Genomic DNA, 21,978 nt, shown 5'->3' on the forward strand with positions numbered 1-21,978 from the left:
ACAATAACTGCTTTTTGCAAAACTGCAACCGTTGCAAAACATCAGATTATTAAATGGCTTCCATGAAAGAATGGTGATCCATAACGCTGCTTTTAAGACAATACATATTTTAAAAGCGTATATGCAAGAAAATATTGAAAGTCTCTTCAATTTTGTTTCTACTGATAAAACATGGATATTTGACAATGTTACGAGAGGTCGTTTTTGACAAAGTAGTACTCAGAAAGTTCAAAGAGCAACAAAGCTGATTATGAAGTTATTAAAAAGTTTGGCTAGATCAATAATAATTGTTTCGAATAATGCCAAGTACTACCTAGACAAAAACTGCGATACGAAAATATTGTTGCTGATTTTATAAGGCTGTTTAATGTTTTCCTAAGTCCAGATATATCGCAGATGAGGTTTTTACGTAGTATGAAAAATAAGAAATACTCCCCATAGTAAATAATGTTAATAAGATTAACAATAGTAATAGCAATGATAATAACAATAATAATAATAATAAACTAACCAAACCTAACCAAAATATAACAATAATAATATAAAAAAGACAATACAATTTCATGAATTACACCACCAATCAAAAGGATCCACTCTCGATTACAATAACCGTTCACCAACACCTTTTTAAAAGAAAAATTTAGCGAAAAGGCCCTAGAGTCTACAGCAACACCAGCAGCAGCAGCAGTGATTTCATGCATCAGAATGTGGTGCGCCCAATACCTTGTCCCAGTTGTATTTGTGGTAAAGTGTATTGTCAGAAGTTAAGAAGAAGACGATAGCGGGATACGCTAAGCGCCAATTTGGCGAGTATTATTTTTGTTAATTTGTCTTGTTAAATTACCAAATGTGTAAGCGTGTAATTCAGTTTTGAAAGGAAAATAGAAAGTACGACATCAGTTGTTGTTTATTTCCGATTGGCTGGCCGAGGCAACACATAAATTGGCGCATCAACGAGGGCTCGAACTGTAGAAAATACGACCTGAGAAGGAATCGATTCAGTTTGCTGGATTCAGAATCATTATTTACGAGTTTATGGTGGTATATTGTCGTGTCTAAAAATGCCCAAGCGAAATACAAAGTGTATTAGTGTGGATAAAGATTTGGATGGAATTATTAGTCCCAGTATGAGTTTAAGGAATTTGGTTGAGTCATTGGCCGATAGTGTGGCCAAATTAACAACTGAAGTGGCTAAAAATAAGGAAATGCTAGCTACTGTTGGAGGTAAAGGAACGGATACGAATCAAGTAGCGGCGCAAAACAAGCAGATGAGGCATGAGGAGCATTTTTTCCAAGCAAAAGAATCAAGTTATCTGTCGTCTTGGAAGGATCGAGGTGGGTGTAATTTAGTCTTTTCACCGGACGGCCCTGTGAATCCCATATATTTTGAGAACACACTGCGACGTTTGATAAATGAAGCAATGATACCTGAGCATTTACAAGTAAATTTAGCAATAGATTGTTTACGTGGGTCAGCAGCAGATTGGGTGTCCTTCTTTTACATTTTAATAATTTAGATGAGTTTTTGTTGGCTTTTTGAAAACGTTATTGGGGGGTTACTGAGGAAAGGGAGCTGTTCTATGAACTCACGTATGGTCAGTATAGAAGGGACAGCAGAGCTGATTATGTGTTAAAATTAGCTGGAAAAGCAATGTATTTAACTGAAAAAATTAGTGAGTCTGTTTTAGTTGAATGGTGGGCACAACATTTTCCTTGCGAAATACAGAGGGGAATTTTTATAACGGGAATCAAAACAGTAGACGAACTAGAGCATTTTTTAAAGAAAATTGACGAAACTGAACCCGAACATAGAGGCCCCTGGAGACAACATAATTTGGACAGTAATGATGATAGACAGAGGAGAGCTGATGCTAGTAATAGGGAAAGTAATCAGACACGTAATTACGGAAATAGAGGTGAGAACAGTAATAATAATCGGTCGACGAGGGTTATTACTAAATTTGAGTATGGTGATTTGGTATCAGATAGCGAAGGAGATGAGCCAGTGAAACATTTCTGTTCACCTGTAATCTCGGGTAAAATTTATGAAAAAAGATATGAAATTTTATTAGATACGGGTAGCCAAGTTTCTGCAATTCCTGAAGAATTTGCAAATTTATTAAAATGTCATAGTATAAACTTTCCTATATTACCAATAAGCAATACCGTAATTGCTGTAGGTGCAAAGAAACAAAAAGTGTCTGAACAAATATTATTGCCTATTGAAGTGGGGGGTAAAGAGTTTAATATTATTTGTATTATTGTTCCAAAACTAAACAAAAATATTATATTGGGTGCTGACTGGATGATAAACGAGAAACTTTTAATAGATTTTGCTAATTTATCCTTATCGATAGGAGATGAAGGTAATATTTCAAAAGTTAGGTTCGAACTAGAAATTGCCAATGAAAAATCTATCACGATAAATTTTATTGATGCTGCTAAACGTCATGAATATACTGAAAATGAACTAATGGAAGTGGTAAAAAATACAGATTGCTTATCTCGACATCCTATCGTTAATCGGAAGGTAGACAAATGTGATTCTTATAGTAAGGTTGATATTTCGATGCTAAAATTAAGTAGTGAGTATAAATTAATTAAAAAAATAGAAATATTAAATAAAATTTTGGAAAAGCCTGACTTGAGTAATATAAACGCCAAAAAAAAGGGTAATAATGTGGTACAAACTGCATGAAGGTATATTATTTCGAAAAGGTACTGTACAGTCACCTGGTTATAAACTCTGTGTTCCGGAAAATCAAATTTTGTATTTAGTTAAACAACAACATAATGATTTGGGTCATGTGGGGTATAAGAAAACTTATGAACATATGAAGCATGAATTTTACTGGCCTAAAATATCGAAATCTGTGCCCAAAATCGTTTTAACTTGTGATTTGTGTCAGAAGTCAAAGGTATCTAAAAAGAGTGTGGGAACATTTAATTCTTTAGTGTTGGATCGTCCAGGAAGGTTAACTTGTTTAGATTTAATGGGTCCTTCACCTACTTCTCGTGGAGGAGTAACGCAATTGCTCGTGGTAGTGGATGCATTTTCGCGATATGTCAAACTTTATGCATTAAAGCGTGCCATAGCACCAGTTATAATTAATCGGTTGGAAAAGGACTATTTTAAGCAAATGGGAATTCCTGAACGAATCTTAAGTGATAATGCTACTCAATTCCAATCTAAAACGTGGGTAAATTATATGAAGGGAAAGGTAGTTCAAATTAACCATACTTCTGTCTATTTTTCACAACGCAACTTAACCGAAAGAGTGAACAGGGAAATTGGAAGGCTCTTTAGAGCGTTTTGTTTTAATCAACATACAAAGTGGGCATGTCTTCTTGAGACTATTGAAAATTGTATTAACAACACTATACATTTTAGTACGGGTTTTACTCCAAACCTTCTGCATTTTGGCAAGGAGAATGAAAATAACATTCATAAATTAATTAAGTATCCACGCGCTGGAAATATTGAAGAAACGAATTTAGAGCAAATTTGGCATTTAGCCCATTTAAAAATGTTAACGAAGAGTGAAAAACGTAAATTGAAGCATGATAACTCTGTTGTCCCGGTACAGTTTAATGTGGGTGACGCGGTGTTGGTCAAACAGCATCCATTATCTTCTGCGGAAAATTCGGAAATTCGTAAATTCTTTTTGCTGTTTGAAGGACCATATTATATTTTGAGTTCTGCAGGCCCTAATTCTTATAATATAGGAAACGAAAATGGTGACTTCATTAATAAAGAAAATGTTATTAACCTTAAACCTTATCGTTCTTTGAAATAGCTACATTTTGTGCGACTATTTGTCCTGTTCTGAAAAATGATTGTATTGTTTTAGTTAAATTTATTTTCCGGTATTATGATTATTATGAGTATTAAATTACCCATTCTGCACTTATGTTAATAGTTTTAAGTTATAGCGTTTAAGTCATTGTGTTTGAAAGTATAATTTAATTGGGGGGTAATGTGGTGCGGCCAATACCTTGTCCCAGTTGTATTTGTGGTAAAGTGTATTGTCAGAATTTAAGAAGAACACGAGTGAGAACGGCGAAATGAGTAACTGTGGGGGGTAAGGAGACGGTAGCGGGATACGCTACGCGCCAATTTGGCGAGTATTATTTTTGTTAATTTGTCTTGTTAAATTACCAAATGTGTAAGTGTGTAATTCAGTTTTGAAAGGAAAATAGAAAGTACGACATTAGTTGTTGTTTATTTCCGATCGGCTAGCCGAGGCAACACAAGAAGGTTGGTTCAATAAATTTTAGGTGAGACAATCATTGTATAACATTAAAATCATCGGAGAAGCAGCATCTGCAGGCACTGCTGCAACAGAACGAGATCCAGAAGAATTTGCAAAAACCTAGTAGCTGATGAAGGATACAAACCTGAGCAAGTATTTAATGCAGACGAAACTGCATTGCACAGCGTCAAGTCTGCTCCTGGATTTAAGGCAGTACGGATATAGTTACGCTGCTGCTACGTTTTAATGCATCTGGAGATTGTGTCATTAATCCACTGATGCTTTACTAACCGTTTAATACTAGCGATTTCAAAAATCAAAACAAGAACAACCTGTCGGTATTTTGGCATACTAATTAGAAATCGTGGGTTACAAGCGATATTTTTTTCTGACTGGTTCCGGAATTGTTTTGTTTCTTAAGTTGCAATTTACTTAAAAAACAGAACTTAGACTTTAAATTTAAAGCACTTCTAGTTTTTTTGACAATGCGCCAGGTCAACATCTCATCCAAAGAATAATCCAGGTCTTTAAGACGAACCTTAAAAGTCACATTGAATGAATATGAATATGAATGTTATGGAATGCTGGAACAAATTTGATATTACAAAATGCCGAATTAGCAAATGGAATAGGACGAGATGGATTCAGACAAATAGAATCAACTGACGTTCAGGAATTGCCTAAATTGCAAGACGAAGATTTGACTGTCTCTGGCTTGGAGGAAATGTTAAATTCACAGCCCATTGAAGGAAAGTTTTCAGCAAGCACTGGAAACGTGGCATTTAATTTGAAAAATCTTAGTGACGGTTTAAGAATGGCAAATAAGCTTTTCGATTTCCTTATGAACATTGATGGAAGGAAGTTTTATTTTATAACAGGCAAATTACTAAAGCCACTACTGCGTATCAGTCTGAATTGAAGGAACTTCTGAAAACTACCAAGCAAGAAAAAATTACAAAATTCTTCAAATCGTTGCCTAAGCCTTAAGATAATTAATCTCTTTAAAAACTTAAATTGGTTTCTTTATATATTTGTTGTTTTTTATTTTGTCACGGTTCGCGATTTCTGAATTGGTGGCATATTTATAGTACACCCGCTTTTACTGCATTTATTTCTTCAGATACACCGCGTATCTAGGTGTCTAATATTTGTTCTGGTGTATTTATTATTTAATAAATTTGGTTTTTATTTGATTTGATATTTAATATTCTCTTCAACTAGAACTAATATCTGGATATTGCTTCGAAAAAAATTATTCAAATTTCAAATTAGAAAATAAAAAAAAACTACTCCGAAATGTAAACTGAAGAAAGAAATGTCTGATCGCTTACCTAAGATGAGGTGCAATTTGGCATCAGTCTGGAAGGCGTAGTGAAGGGTTACGAGGAAGGGATTATCGCGGACAGCCTCTAAGACCTGTCTCTCGGTCTTGGTGTGTTCCGTGGTTTTCTTTTTCTGTACGATGGACGCCTTTTTGAGGACCTTCATTGCGTAAAGGCGGCCGTTGTCGCTGCCACCGCGTTTCCGTACCAGGAACACTTTACCGTAAGCTGAAATAAAAAGACGGAAAACGTTTCACTCGAACGCAATAAAAATGCATTTTTTTTGTTACAAACTGCTCGAGCCTGCGTCTTTTGTTGCTGGTTCGCGAGTCTCGTTTCGAATTCTATCTAGCGAATTGGTAATCGAAACACGTGCTTAACCCAGATACCGTTTCATTTCTTCGTTGTTCCCTCTTTGTCGCATTTATCAAATGCGAAAACAGAGAACTAATTTACTTTTTATAAGGCGAAAAGTGCCGGGAAAAATATCAGCAAAATATACTTTGCTAAGATTTTATTTGCAAGGTAATTACTTTATTTACCCTAGAATTTTTTCTTTTCTCTCTCAGCGAAATTATTGTATTGAACTGTCGCATTATTAATAATGTGATGAATACAGAAACGTATAAATATGCTGAATAAGCACGCCGTCGAACTGGCTTACGGTACGATTAGGTACGATATAGACTTTCCGAGAGATGATTCAAATAGGTTGGCTACAGATAGTTAAAAGGATCTTAGAGTGACCTCCCTTGAGATCCGGTTTCTGACTGCTGTATTATAGTGAAAATATGCAATTCTATATCTATATCCCCCCTTTTAACTGTCATTACATAGCTAGGTTTCTTTTAAAGCTTCTTGTCGATTAAGTTAATGTTTCATACACTTTTTCACAACCTGTTTTGCATCAACCGACAAATGATTTCTACACGATATTGTTATATTCTCGTAAAATAACACTGCCACAAACTCAAGAAATATATCGGAAAGAAAGAAATTACCTGGCATTCTCACTCAAATAAGAATGAATGTTTCATTAATTTCTTTACGCAATAACAATAGATAATAACATCCTTAAAGTTTTATTTGGGAAGGTTTGTCGAAAATCAACACGATGAAGATTGAGAGCCTACAAGAAACCTAGTTTTATGAGGAGTAGGCGAGATAATGTGTTCATGCCTCAAGACCAAATTACGAGCATATCTAAATATTTAATAAAACAATTTTTTTCAAATAGATATTTGGGGTTACTTATACTGAATTCTTTGACCGATAAATTTGAAGAACATTTTGGAAATTGAAGAAACCGATTGAAATTCAAGCAAATGAGTATGACTACTAAACTAGGTAATGATCTAGCAGTGACATAGCTCCACTTATCTAAAACTAACCAAAAATTACCAAACCAAACTAACCAAAAAAACTTAAATCATGACACGCTTTGAATATATAATGATTTGTTCCATATATCACAAACACATTGTAAGATTCGTGAATCGAGAAGAAGAAGGCTCTAGAAGCCGCCAATTTCATTATCGTTTTGTTGCTATCCGTTTTAATTTTTTTGTTTTGGTTGACCTCCCATTGTGACGTATTACATTACATTACATTTTACCTTCACCCTAAAGTATATAAAATAATTTTCTTCTTTCCTGTCGTTTTCGCGGCATTTTAAATTCATTAGTTTTCATTTCAATTTTTTTGTTTTGGCTAACCTTGCGTTGTAACATCCTACATTAAATCTTCAACAAATGAATCTTCTTCTTCTTAATGCGAAATTCAGTGCCAAAATAATTGTTAAGCGACACAAGTGTTTTAGGTTTTTTCTTTATTCTCTAAAATATGGTTTCCTAATCGCTTCCTTATCAATTCATAATATGAATCGTTTATAGTCTCGCACGTTACTTCGCAATAATTTTACGCCACGTAATATGTCAGTTGCTTTCCGAACCACAGTTACAGTATTACCTTAACATATATATAATCGTTATGACTTAACTGTAAACATTAATTAAGTAATGGCATTTATCATATTATTAAACGCTAATAACCACTTTGGTGCGCTTACGGCGAGAAAAGAAACTTCTATAAACATATATTGAACAATCGGCGAGTTTTCTTTTCCTATGGCATCCCGCATTACCAAGCCTGGTAAATTTTATCGCCGGGCATCCTGATTTAGAAAACCGATCCATACTGGCCAAAACAAGATCCATTAATGCGGCGAATGTGTGTCTTTGTTTCTTTCAGCAGTTGTTCCACTTGTTATAATTATTATTAACCGCCAGTGCCGGTTCAACTCCGGTTCCGCTGCCATTGCTTTGTACACGGTGTCTCGAAATACATCAGCTTAACATCGTCATTTGTTTCGCATCATCTGATAAGGCAAATAAGCGAAACTATACGATTACACAGGTTTATACGGTGTGGTCACGTATGCGGGCAACATGCAGGATTTTTTTTTATTTTTCCCTCCACTTAGTCAAGTCAAACAGTATACTTAAGAGCGAATTTTTTTAGATTTATATAAGTGAAAAAAAATTGTATTTAAATACAATAACTTTATAAATTAACAAATTTTATTCAAACTCTTGAAACACTAATTTACATATTTAATACAGCAGGCAATCACAAACCTCATGTTTGATGCAACGATATTAGAAACTACTAGGGTTTTGGAATTGACCGGACAAATTTTGTTGTGTCAATTGACCGAAATAAAAGATATATTTCTTTACTTTTTACACAAACTTCTGGATTCCTCCTGCGTCGGTTTTTGCTGAGTCGAAATTGCTGACGTTTCGCCAATCATCCTGTTGGCTTCTTCAGAACTTGACTGAAACTGTAATTTCGGCTCAGCAAAAACTGACGCAGGAGGAATCCGGAAGTTTTGTAAAAATTATTACAGTAGCCTGTGGAAGTTTCTTTGAAAAATTTATATTTATTTATTTATATCGTGCGTTACGTCGACGTCGCGCCGTTCTAAGTACTAAATGAAGTCGATATTGTCATTGGGATTCTCCGAATCGCTAAGTATCGTATTCGGGTATTCCTCTTAGAGTTTATAGGAAAATTGATAATACTCTACATTTGCAAGATGTTATTGAAAACATTTTGATCAAATTTGACTAGTCAGTGGTCAATTGAACAGTTCTAGGCTAGAGACAAGTGTAAAATAACACTGGGCATGTTAAAAAAAAAACTCTAATTCAGAGCGCAAAATCTTTATTTTAAATGCGTATATAGAAATAAAATTAGAAAACTAGATGAAAATCAGATTTTAAAGCCTGCTAAAATAATATTGTATCCTCGATTATTTTATGTATTACTTTAAAAGCAAACATTATGACAGTTTCATGTTTAGGTTAGATACAAAAAAAAGAAATAATTTGGATATGCTCTCTATTGCATGCACTTCCATTTCGTTTTCTGGTGAACTGATATCTTGATATCTGATAACTTGGTTCTTTGTTTTTTCTTTCTTCGTTTTATTTGTCTCTGTTCTTTCATTTTTTGCGTTTTCTTTTTTGTCTTTTATTTCTTTTTTTTTGTATCGTTTTTCTGTAATAACTTCTTAATAAGTAAGTAACTTAGCGTGCTTGATTTCTGAACATCCCTCATCAACGTTTTCGGTAGAATTTAGCCACTGCCGTTTGTTAATTTTGACGGTCACAGCTTTTGGAGATTACAATAGATTATAGTTTGGGCTAGGCTCGGCATGTCAATTGGTTGTAAAACACTGTGCAAAAAAATTAGAAGCGAAAGAAACATTAATGATGACATATTATTCTCTCTTTCATTCAACCTATGGTGCTGCAGCTGATGCGGCTTTTAAACTTCAAAAAAGGTAACGGGTGTTTTTTTTTTATGTACAGAACTTTAAGTTGCAATAAAACAACGGTGGATTATTCGATTGACATGAATTTTATTTATCCGAAAGATAATCTTGTGGCATTACATTTTAAATATGACTTCTATGACCGCCATATGACCGCCACGGCTGGCGCGGATGTAGTCCAATCTGGACATCGATTACTTTTTCCAACATTTGTGGCCGTATATCGTCAATAACATGGCGAATGGTCTTCCAAATGGTCAAGCGTTTGTGGCTTATCCGCATAGACCAATGACTTTACATAGCCCCACAGAAAGTAGCCTAGTGGTGTTAAATCACAAGATCTTGGAAGCCAATTCACAGGTCCAAAACGTGAAATTAGGCGGTCACCAAACGTGTCTTTGAATAAATCGATTGTGGCACGAGCTGTGTTGATATGAAGCGCCGTCTTGTTGAAACTACATCTCCTGGACATCATGGTTATTCAATTCAGAAATGAAAGAGTTATTAATCATAGCTCTATACCGATCATCATTGACTGTAACAATGATTCCACCAGCGCATAAAGCGCACCAAACAGTCAGTTTTTCTGCATATAACGGTGTTTCGACATACACTTGAGGATTAGCTTCGCTCCAAATGCGGCAGTTTTGTTTGTTGACGTAGCCATTCAACCAGAAGTGCGCTTCATCGCTAAACAAAATTCGCTTATGAAAATCGGAAACAACGGGAATCTCGTTTTGGGCCCATTCAACGAATCTACGCCTTATTTGATGATCGTTTGGCTTCAATTCTTGCATGAGTTGGATTTTGTAAGCACGTAAACCAAGATCCTTCGCAAAATCTTCCATAAAGTGGATGGACACAGATCCAATTCCTGTGCTCGATGGCGGATGGACTCATTCGGGTCTTGCTCAATGCTACGCTCTACAGCAGCAATAGCTTCTTCTGTACGCACCGTAAGGCGTCTCTGGGGATGCGAGTTATCAATAAGAGTAAACGTGGTGCGAAAACGTTCCATGGTTAATCGAATTAACTGCTCAGACGATTTTGTCGTCGATAAAATGGACGTAGAGCGCGATACGTATTCCGCACAGAACCATTATTTTCGAAATAAAATTGCACTATTTGCAAGCGTTGTTCAGGCGTGAGTATATTCATGATGAATTGCCAAACCAAACTGAGAATAAATCACTCGACAGCTGTTAAATCGGTCGCCATCTTGCACAGTAATGCCATCTTAAAGTTCTACACATCGAAAAAAAAACACCCATTAGTTAGAGTAATAGCAGGGACGCAGGTTAACTAGAGCCTTGTGAGCCTCTCTTCAAAATATTGAAAAGCATGCCACTTTCATCTCTCTACATCTATTATCAAATGCTGGAGGAGCAGGAGGAAAGACAGATTTAGGCTGAACTCCTTTAATTTAAGTATACTAAATGCCAAAAAAATGTGTTAAATCTACGTTTGTATAATGAACTACCATCAAAAGTGAAGGCATTGAGCACAAAAAAATTTAAAAGATATGAAGAAAAATCTTCAAAGCCACTGTTTCTACTTCCTGCGCGATATACATGATGACACATGTATTGGATTTATTTTTCTCTTGACTTAATCTGCGGTATTTTTACGTAATCCTTTCTTAATGTGTAACCGTCTGTTTTTTTGCAATTTTTTTACTGTTTATTACTGTTATTTATGTCACCGTCACTCCTTTATATTTTACTTTTTTAGTATTTACCTGTGGAAAATTACTTGCCACAATTGTTTTATTTATTAAATAGAAAGAGTTACTTTTCAATTTTAATTTAAACATAATAATTAAAAATATGCCTGTTCCATTGCTTAATGAAGTAAAAAATTTGGGTGAAATCTTTGACACCGTTTGAAACGCACGTCGGAAAAAACTTCAAAGGGCCTGTATACCTACGTTTAAAAAACTTTTTTTTGAATAACATTTGCCACTTTCGCTAATGATTCAGCTTTGTGACACTGATATTATCGCTGCTTGATTATGATGTCGTGCTCTATGAGGACTCTTTGACCTTGGGGATGGCACAAAAATCCAGAAGCTACAAAACTCAAGCTTGCAATGTACCCTTTAGATAGATATCACATAACATCGTATCTAAATTCTAATAAATTAATAAATATCAAGTTTAGTAGAAAATATCACATGCTTTGTTGTGTCCATAGTGGACAGCCGCCTTATCAGGCCGGCCTATTTCATGCTGCTGCTAGTGCAAGTACAAGTACTAGTTACAAAAAAATACAACTTCAGACGTTATATAATATATTTTATTTGTGTATTTATCTATATTAAGTTTTATCTATTTTTTTTCTTAGTTTATAAATATATTTTTCGTATACTTATACTTACAATATATCATTTTTTATTTAATGCGTGTCTACAAAACTGAACAAGTGTAATTCAGAATAATTATTTTTTGTATATAGTCTGGAAAAATAAAACGATTTCATCGATTCATTGATTTAACTAACTTTTCGCTAATTTCTGTTTAGTATACTTACTACAGAGATTCAACATTAATTGATTTTAATTAATGTATTTTGCTGAGTGTATATCTAGAGTAGTTTCTAGTTTAGAAGCTGGCATGAGACAAACCATGTTAGTCCGTTTAATTCTTTGTGTTAACCGAATAACAAGTATTTGTTTATTATTATTACATTCCCTTAATATTGTGTTATAGGTCGTTAAGATAGTTCCTTATTGCTCCATTGGGATCGTTCTGACGGTCTTAACTCTCCAGTGATATTTGATGCTATTGCTTAATAATCAATTGACGTGGTAGTCAATAGATAAGTCGGGAAAAGGGTCGGAAATGGCACCCATCACATCATCGTCATGACATTAATAGAAAATGTTTACCACTCCGCTTGGCCGAGGGGGGAAGGTTGGGGGGGGGGGTCAATAAATCGGCCCCCGTGTCGCGACGTAAGGCCGACGCACCCGCGTCTAAGTATTTCGACCGCGGGGTTTTTGGCCGCGTTTCTGCGTCTTCTCTCGCATGGGAGCAACGTTCCCTTTTGTGTTGCTCGTCCGTCGACTGACTAGTGCGCGCGTTCTACCGTTGTTGCCCGCAAAGTTATGATAAATCATTGCCGGGAAATGTGCATATTTCCTAGGACATACTAGTATGACCCAGTCGTATTTTAGATTTATCAAAATAGTCTGATTATTATTAGGAAATATCCGAAAATATTTGCAAAAGAGCAAAGGTTTCTATTTTGTATAGGTAGTTTTATTTCAGCTAAGGCGGCATTGGAAAATGAGAGCTTTTAAATTTATACATGTGTTTCAGTAAGTTTATTATATCAAGAAAATTAATTTCAGGGTAAAGCGAATAAGATAAGCACTAAAAGGACCAAGTTTATTTGAGATGACAGTTTTTGTTCAAATCATAGCCCTAGACAAATTTTTGTTACAACCATCGAAGTTCGGTCAGGTCTTGGGCAGCTTTTTTTTTTTTTTTTTAATCAAGAAACAATATATTATTTATAAATTTAAAATTATTCTGGTTGTAACAAAGATTTTTTGGTCAAATTCAAAATGCACAAATTAGAAAAAACTTTGCGATTCTTAACCTATTTTTTAATTTTTGGGATATTCTTCATTTTGAGTTCATAATTCGGATAAATACGGTCGTTAAACTGTTACGACAAGGCGACTTTCAGATCAAATCGTTGTCACACATCAATGCCTCGGAGACTTAATATGGCGCCTGCAGATAGGAATCGTGTTTACCCGCAATGTATGTATATATATATATATATATATATATATATATATATATATATATATATATATATATATATATATATATATATATATATATATATATATATATATATATATATATATATATATATATATATATATATATATATATATATATACATATATATATATATACATATATATATATATATACATATATATATATACATATATATATATATATACATATATATATATATATATACATATATATATATATACATATATATATATATACATATATATATATATATATACATATATATATATATACATATATATATATATATATATATATATATATATATATATATATATATATATATATATATATATATATATATATATATATATATATATATATATATATATATATATATATGAATTTATATAATAAATGTGGCAGGGCCCATTAGATTTTCATAACGCTTTAAGGCAAGCGCTTAAACATATAAATTCAGCAGGCTGTCGCTTTAGCAGTATGTAAACCTTAGAGGAACGAGTGCTTATGAAACCCATATATTACAGTAAGGAAACTAATTAAAAATTACCTTCAGCTAGAGAAATAAAAATTCATAAGCAATGTTTTATTCGCAATATAATGCAAGTCATTTCTGCGAAAAGCTATCCAGAGAGAAAAGAGAAAAATCTGTGAAATCACACAGCCCACAGATTTCATGCAAGATTTCCCGAAGATTCCACCGGATATCACCAATTTTGGAAAATAATTTTTGGGTTATGTGGAAAATGTTTGCATTCCGTCATATTTTAAAAGAAAAAGTAAAAATTATAAATAACAAAATACATTTAAAACCTTACAAACTTACAAACTGGAAAGTAAAGACCGCACAAAATATTTTGGTAGAGTTAAATCGAGCATCATGAAGTCTGTAACCACCTTGGCGTTGCAAAACCTTAAAGAGCCTCCAACATTGACTTTATCAAATGTACTGGGTGTGCCAAATTTAAGTTGAATATGAGGAGGTTTGTAATCGCTCTTGTAGACTATCTTACATTTAAACAATTGAAAGGTTAGTTTCGAAACTAGAAGGTACGTACTTGTCTAAGTAGATATTTGGTTATATCTAACATTGCCACAAACCCATGTTACGTGAGATTAGGATAAAATAGGTTAATAGAAAAAGTTAAGCTTCAACTTCGCCTGTTGTGATTTTATATTACAATATAGTCATTAATATTATTGTTATTAATTTCAAAATTGTATAGAAGAATATACGTCATAAAACTGCGACCCCCAATCGTAAAAAATTGTGTCTTTTAAGCTATTGAAGTCCTCCGACAAAAAAACAGAATCACCCTGGTAAACTACCGCAACGAAATACGCAGTTGAAGATAACGCCTTGTAATTTAATTAGGACACGGGCGGAAGGTTTTTCGTTAAAGGACGAACGCACAAAATTAATCATTCAAAATAGTGGGGTTTACTAGGCTTTCTTTGGCACTACATCGCGTGGACTATCCACAATATTAATAACAAATATCCATAAAAAAAGCTTTTACCGATTATTTGAATAATATGGCAATTAAACTAATGCCGCGTAGATATTTAAATGCAAGATTAAAAGAGTGGGTAACTCAGGGAATCAAAATATTTGCTTTTAATCCCAGTTGTCATAGTTCACTCAGTGACTATGTAACACAACTTCTCCAGGCAAATTATACTCGCGATGAAAGTGACGTTTATAAAACTTATACTACTATTTAAACATTTGTTTTAATCGAAATGAATTTGCACGAATTTTTTTCGCAAAACGCGGCCTTTGAACGACAAAAAAGAAACAAAAGCTCCCCAAATTAAAAGCGAAGGTCGTCAGCGCGCCAAATAGCAGAATCGTTTTATTTATAGAAAACGCTTAGCGTCGATGACTGCGACCCGTTAATTAAATACGAGAAAACTGATTTTTTTTTCAGGTGTTATGGCTCGCGCGTTTCACATTTTTCGGAGGGCATAATAGATAGAGGGTTATCTTTTATATTTGCGTATGCATATACAGAGGTTAACGGATGTCAACGAGAAAAACTTTTAATAAAATAGTTGAATAATTTTTGCAGTATTACTTTTTAGGCTTGTAAAAGAAAACGAATGCGCGTCGTAAAGTTGAGAAACACTAGCAACTTTTAATTTTTAAACACCCTATATATTTTCTGTTAACGAAGAAAGATCTTTTGCTTTCTGAGCCGTTCTTGAATTATTTAAGTTTACATTTTTGATTAACTAAACGCATAACGATCGAGTTGACCAGGCGTTCAGTGTGACATATTGCGTCGGAACAATCCGTTTGGAAAACGGTTTACCCAGAGGAAGAAAAGCTTCAAGTGACTCGTCATTTTTATGCCAACAACAATAGAATAGCTGCAGTTCAACGGCAATATGGTCTTATTAATTCCGGGCGGCGGATATCGTCAGCTGACACAATCAAACGCATTATCCGGCAAATTAATAAAACCAAAAGTCTCAGTCGAAAAAATATTTTGCTCTCTTTTCAAGGCAGCTATACTTTTATACTTTAAAAATAAAATTCTTAAAACTATTTAGGAAATCCAGAAAGTCCAATCCCAATTGTTTCCGCACCATTGGGAATGTTATATTACACTTTAAAATATTATAAATATCGCCCCTACAAATTTATTTCAGTTTAAGGTCTATCTGCACGGAAAAAACAAATTCTCAATTGCAATATTTTCTACTCGATTTAAATTTAAATATTTTTAAATTAAGGACACCAGTTTAAATGAAGAATTTCAATATGCTTGAAAAAGGAATCTGATATTTTCAAACCATATTTTCAATTGTATTAAATAGTCTTTGTATCATTTGTTACTAAAAAAGGGTTAAACTGTATTCCCTTTTTTTTTGTAATATTTACTATAAATATCTGCTTCGGCTTACCATCTTAATAAAATGTGTTATTTATCACTGGTCTTTAACAATGGTAGAAATTTATTTTTGTCATAATTATTGATTACTAATACCTTTGCTACTATTTGTTAAAAATAATCAAAATTCATTGGTCAATAAATAACATATTTTAGGAAAAAGACAGGCTGGAAAGATGTTTATATTTTTTGCATGTGTCTTCCTATCTCCCGTAACAAAGGTCTTCAATTGGTAGAATGGTCTAAACAAAATTATATAAAAATTTACTTTAAAAATATATCATACGAAACAGGTATAACTTATTGGATGAAATTGACATAATGGTTGATTTACAGAAACTACCTGAATATTTTTATATATCTTACCAATTCGAAACTAGCAAAAATTCAATATAAAATTATACTCATTTAAATAAAGTAACTTTATATGCTTAATTCAAGTTGCTACATAAATACCTAAAATATTAAAATAAAAGTATTTCATTTTGTTAAAATAAACTTAAGATATGAAGAATTTGCCGTATTCTTGATTATATGCAAAGCTTACTTATCTTATGCTGAAATTGAGCTTAACTTACTTGAACCGAGTACTTTGTTTTTCCGTCTAACAGAAATAAAATTCAACGGTTACAATATTGTCAAGAAATGTCGAAGCATATAACAGAGAATCGTAACTAACCAAAAACTTGAATATAAACGGCTTATTTAATCTATATATTATTGAAATCAGGAGAAAAATATCTTTGGTCGAAACAGAAAATATATACGGTGTTCCCTGTAAAAACAAAAAATTTGCTACTGTTTCTCAACTTTGCAATATGCATTTTTTTCTTTTACAAGTGTAAAAGATAATACTGCATTAATTGTACAACTTTTGCATTAGACGTTTTTCTCGGTGACTTCCCCATTAACCCTGCACAAATGTTTAAGCAAGTTTGTACACGACTTACCTCCGGTCCCAAGAACCTTGAGCAAATCAAAATGGGACATATCCACTCGGTCCGCTCCAGACAGATTGACTGAAACAAAAAAGAAATTTAGGACGCTTGTCCTTGGGTTTGTGCACAAATGCTGCGAAATAAATTGATAGCGGGCAAAGTGTGACGAACTTCGTACCACGCGAAGCATTAATTAGTTTATTTATTTATAAAAACCGATTGTATATTATTTGTTAACATTAAGGTTTAATTTGTTTATATCGCACCAGGTAACAAGTTAAGGTTTTCCTGCAATAAATTTGACTTAGACATATGCTTGTGCCACAGTAGATATTTATAAGACTTGTGCCAAGTTAACGATATCATTTATCAATTTTATTTGGGACGTTTTTTTTTAGAATTTTAAAGATATTTTGAAAAAAACTTTTCGGAATTAACAGTGTAAACTCGTGAGGAATTGTCTTCCTTATTCATATAAGGAAAGCTTTGGCCTTGCTTTCATAGTCCATATAAAAGCAACACCAACCGTTTGCCAATAGAGGTCATTCGTATACCGGAAGTTTTCAAATCATTTATTGATATACATATATTATTATACACAAGATTCAAACATTAGTAAATACTGTAAAATCTCAATTATCCGTCCACCAGGCGTCCGGTATTTTAGTCACGGGTTTGGGTTGGGTAGATTTTATATTTTCGCTGATGGTATTTTAACGTTTGACGGTTCTTTTGATCCAGTCACACGTCCCTCGCTAAATGTATTCGTGATATTTTGCAAATGTACCCATAAAATCAGTAGTCGTAGGAAAAGTATAGTACACAGCATCCTTTGTACCCAAGTTAAATAATTTTTGGGGGTTAATTAGAAAATCGAGAGGTTAAGCGGCGAGGAATTTCCACAGCAGTGCGGGTTCCCTACCATAAATCGATGAAATACGATACAATTACAATCGACGGTAATTTGCATATATCGATAAACATCCAGAGAAAAAATATACAACGCGGGCATGTCGGGAAAATTCATCCCAGACGCGACAGGGTGCCTTGCGAACGCTCAATTTTGGGGGGTCAACGTTTTCGACGTCTGGCTCGTTTTAACAACCCTACGCTTCGCTTTCAACCCTTCTTGCTCCGCCAAAGTCGCGCGTACATATACGAGTTCAAATACCCCTCGAAAAAGCGTATAGAATAAAACCGGATGAAACACAGGGAGTTTTGCATCTAAAGAATTAATTTAAACAGAAAAGAAAATTATCTATCTAGGCATAACGAAAAAAAAATGTTATGCTCGAATTTTAATGTGTGTCTAAACCATAAATTTTTCACAGGTATGTGACACACGAAAGGTAAATTAAGCATGAAAACTAGTGCTCCAGCTGTATTAAATCAGTGAAATCAGTGAAATATTTGTATTATCTGCGAAATATTTAAGAAACTTGCGAAATGTGGGTAAAATCATAAAGTATTTATAAGATTTTGGTGGGGTTGTTAGCACTTTTCACTAATTAAAAAGTCATTTAATTATAAACAACGTATATAATTTTTGTTATTACATCGTAAATTAATTTTATAAATCTAAAGGGAAAGAAAAAACGACGAAACATTTTTTTCAATGCCACTGCTTGAGACGCGCAATTCAAATTTATTTATCAAAACCATTGAAGTGCGTCAAATATTCCGTGAAATCAGGGAAATTTTATTGGTAGTTGTGTGAAATATGGTGTTCCAATTTTGGAATTTAAAATAGTCAGTTATTAAATAGAAGGTAAATATTTAGTTTGTGCTTAAAAAATTGATTCATTTTATTTGGATTTGAAATAATCAATTCGCGAGGCTTAAAATTGATTTTTAATATAATCAGCCAATTTTGACAAATATAATTAGTTACTTTTACTAGTTATGTGAACTAAAGCCTCTTTTGAGGATCAAATTTCCAGAAATTACAAACATACACATGTTCAAAGTTGGTTAAGCCGGAAGTGCAATTTTTTTTCAAGGTCGAATATTTCAAAACCTTACAAATAGGTATTGGACATTGTACATAAAAGTAGTATCTACTATACTTTAGAAACCCCCACTCCCCCTTTGGAGGTGATGAAATAAGTTTTGATATGATAAGTACAAGACTTGCCTCGTTTTTTTAAGGAGGGTCAAAGCGGTGCGAGGTGACCTTTCATATATGAAACAGACCAGTCATGGGGACACGAGATATGGAAAGTTTAAGCGTAGTCGTCGCCACATTGCTGCCAACACGGCATATATAAGGAATCACGAACCATTCAGGTAAAATTTTGAAAAAACATATTTATGGCAATATAGAACCTCTCTTTTTGTTTAACAGGAATATTGAGACGTAGAAGACGTAGACGGAGAAGCTTCAGTCGGGTACCATCGGTAACGTAGGCCATTAATATATTTCCACAACTACATAAGTTGGATTGGAATTTCCCATTTGATGGTTTGACTGACTTTGAGAAAACTTACGGAATGCTATGGAAATATGTTTAGGAACATATTGTTGAATTACTCTGTCTTCCACTCAGTTTCACATAAACTTTGCACGTATTATAGAAATGCCACCTATTTTTTTTTGTTAATAGTAGTGAAAGTAGTAGGTGGTAGCTGAATTCGTAGGCCCAGAGGGTGTCTGTTTTGAACTTAATACACAAAATGGGCGTTCAATAACTCTGATTGCTTAGACTGCATGGCTTTTAGAGTGGGAGTAAACTATGGTCATATACCCCTGATCAAATTCAGAACTAGAAAATCGTTGTGTCTCTGCATTAAAAATAATAGTAAAATTTATTGTAGGCACCTAGTAGAGTCTCGAAAATTTCCATCTTTAGTGCCAAATTGGTTACTCCAGTAAGTTCCAATTGTTCTAATTTTTTAAAATAATTTATGATGTTAGTGAGTTTCATTTCAATTATTTGTTACTTAAATTTTCTGCGTATTAAACCTTACTTAACAATACGCTATTCGTTATCGCAGGTAGAATTAATGACACTGACTAACCTGATTTTGTCCAAGGGGGGCGTAGTACGGTAGTTTGTACTGTGATGTTTGGTAGTGAGCTCTCATTTATAAAACTAGGAAAAGTTTGGATATCTTCAAATCGTAAACAAGTATCATTAGAATTATATTTTTAAAATATTGATTAGGACATGTACTGAGTAACTAAATGCTCTAGCAAAAATATTCACACACATTGCGGAAAACGTATAACTTTATATTAGAGAAAAATAACTATTTTTAGAGATTGATTTTTCAAAAAGGTGGGGATTTAGTTAAAGAACAGATATAGACTAAAGAGAAAAGTTACAATTAAAACATCGATGTTTTCATGTCATAGCGAAAGATGGATTATTAACAAAAATAATACTTGCATTAATTGTTGTCACCATTTGTAAAAAATATGGAAAATATCCTCTAGGTTCGCATACCTTTTTGTAATTTTTTTAAGGCGGCTAACAAAATACACAGACAGAAAAGTTCAGATACTGTACGTAGTTAGTACAGAATATTAATCTGAAGGCTGCAAGACAGTGAAAGAGTGATGCGCTTAAGTGTGGTTCAGAGAGGTTATTTGGGCTGTAGAAGTTTTTCTTTGAACGGGGTTCAAATAGCGTCTCCTAGAGCGTTAGCAGAGAAGAGTATTACAGTATTTAGTATAAGCGTCCAGAGATTGCCATAGAAACACACTTTGATGTAGTAGTAGCAGCAGCTTTAAAGTATATGACTTTTTAGTTAAGATGCCTTTCGAGTTTGCTACATGGGTTGATAGGGTAGATACAGGGTAGATACAGATAAGTTACGAAAAAAAAAGTATGTACACTATCCTCAAAGATCATCAATAAATAAAACAAAAAGTAAAGTTGACTGCGATATCTTAAAATCATCAATAGGATAGATAAATTAATTTTGAAAATATTAAATAATAAAAACAAATAATAAAATAGCAAAGAAAATCTAAATCATCAATAAGATAGATAAATTAATTTTGTAAATATTAAATAATAAAAATAAAATTACAATAGCAAAGAAAACCTACCACGGCCACATACACATAATATTTTTGACATATGAACTTTTGCCAGATAAATAGTCAAATATTTCACGATACCTTAAACAGAAGAATGCGTATGAAGTTAACGCACGTATATGGATTCTAATATCCTAATTTATTAATGAAAATTTTAACCAGGTTTTTGTTTTGCAGATATTATTGGTGGTGCCAGCCAGCTTCCAGTTCCGAAAAAATAAATCCAACACTTTTCGTCTTTATTTCCCCTGACCTTTGTGCGCAATAGTAAAAAGTACAGTTTGTACCCGCGAGGGTAACATTCGCAGAACTATATATTTTTCAAATAAATGTTTTGGTCAATATTCACTAGGTGGGGTTACCTTATTAAAGAAAATCTTACTCCAAGAGGGGACACTAGTTTACATTCGAACCGCTAGAGGGTGCAGATGGTCACGCGAACAATGTGATCAAGTCTCATTGACGTCATTGCTTTTCTTACGGGTGGGAAAATATCTGGGCTCTGATTGGCTTCGCCGCCATCGCAAACTAGAGGAGGGGGATTGATTAAACCCCATATTTCTGGTTGCTTATCCAATGGGGGCCAGTTTCAAGGGATTATGGGTAAAGGGGGAGGAGCTAGAGAGTCGTGGGGAAGGAGGCCAGGCCCACAAAAAGGGAGAGGAGTGCGGGTGGCCTATAGTGTACCTATATACTACTCATAAAATATGTTTACAATTTCACATAGAATCTTCTCAAAACGTAATAATATCGGGACTATTTGTAATAAGCAAGTTGACAGCAACTTCCGGTTGAACCGGAAGTGACAAGACGTTTGAAAATATTCTATAACAAAAGCACACTCGGCACTTACCTTAGTCCCAAAAATTGAAAGACGTTTCTAATATC

The 21,978-nt window shown here is 33.7% G+C and overlaps 1 protein-coding gene across 2 annotated transcripts in view; it reads right to left on the bottom strand.

The window, feature by feature from the left end:
• Window positions 1–21,978, bottom strand: part of LOC132697800 (ribosomal protein S6 kinase alpha-5-like) — a 126,058-nt gene that overhangs the window by 68,775 nt on the left and 35,305 nt on the right. For both annotated transcript variants that reach the window (XM_060663456.1, XM_060663455.1), the window contains exons 2-3: window positions 17,058–17,126; window positions 5,585–5,803 (exon numbers count right to left, since the gene is read on the bottom strand). In XM_060663456.1, coding sequence (XP_060519439.1) covers window positions 5,585–5,803; window positions 17,058–17,126 — 288 coding nt within the window. The remainder of the gene's footprint in view (window positions 1–5,584; window positions 5,804–17,057; window positions 17,127–21,978) is intronic.

This window comes from Cylas formicarius, unplaced genomic scaffold (genome assembly GCF_029955315.1).
Source record: "Cylas formicarius isolate icCylForm1 unplaced genomic scaffold, icCylForm1.1 PGA_scaffold_2__14_contigs__length_35257938, whole genome shotgun sequence".
NCBI lineage: Eukaryota > Metazoa > Arthropoda > Insecta > Coleoptera > Brentidae > Cylas > Cylas formicarius.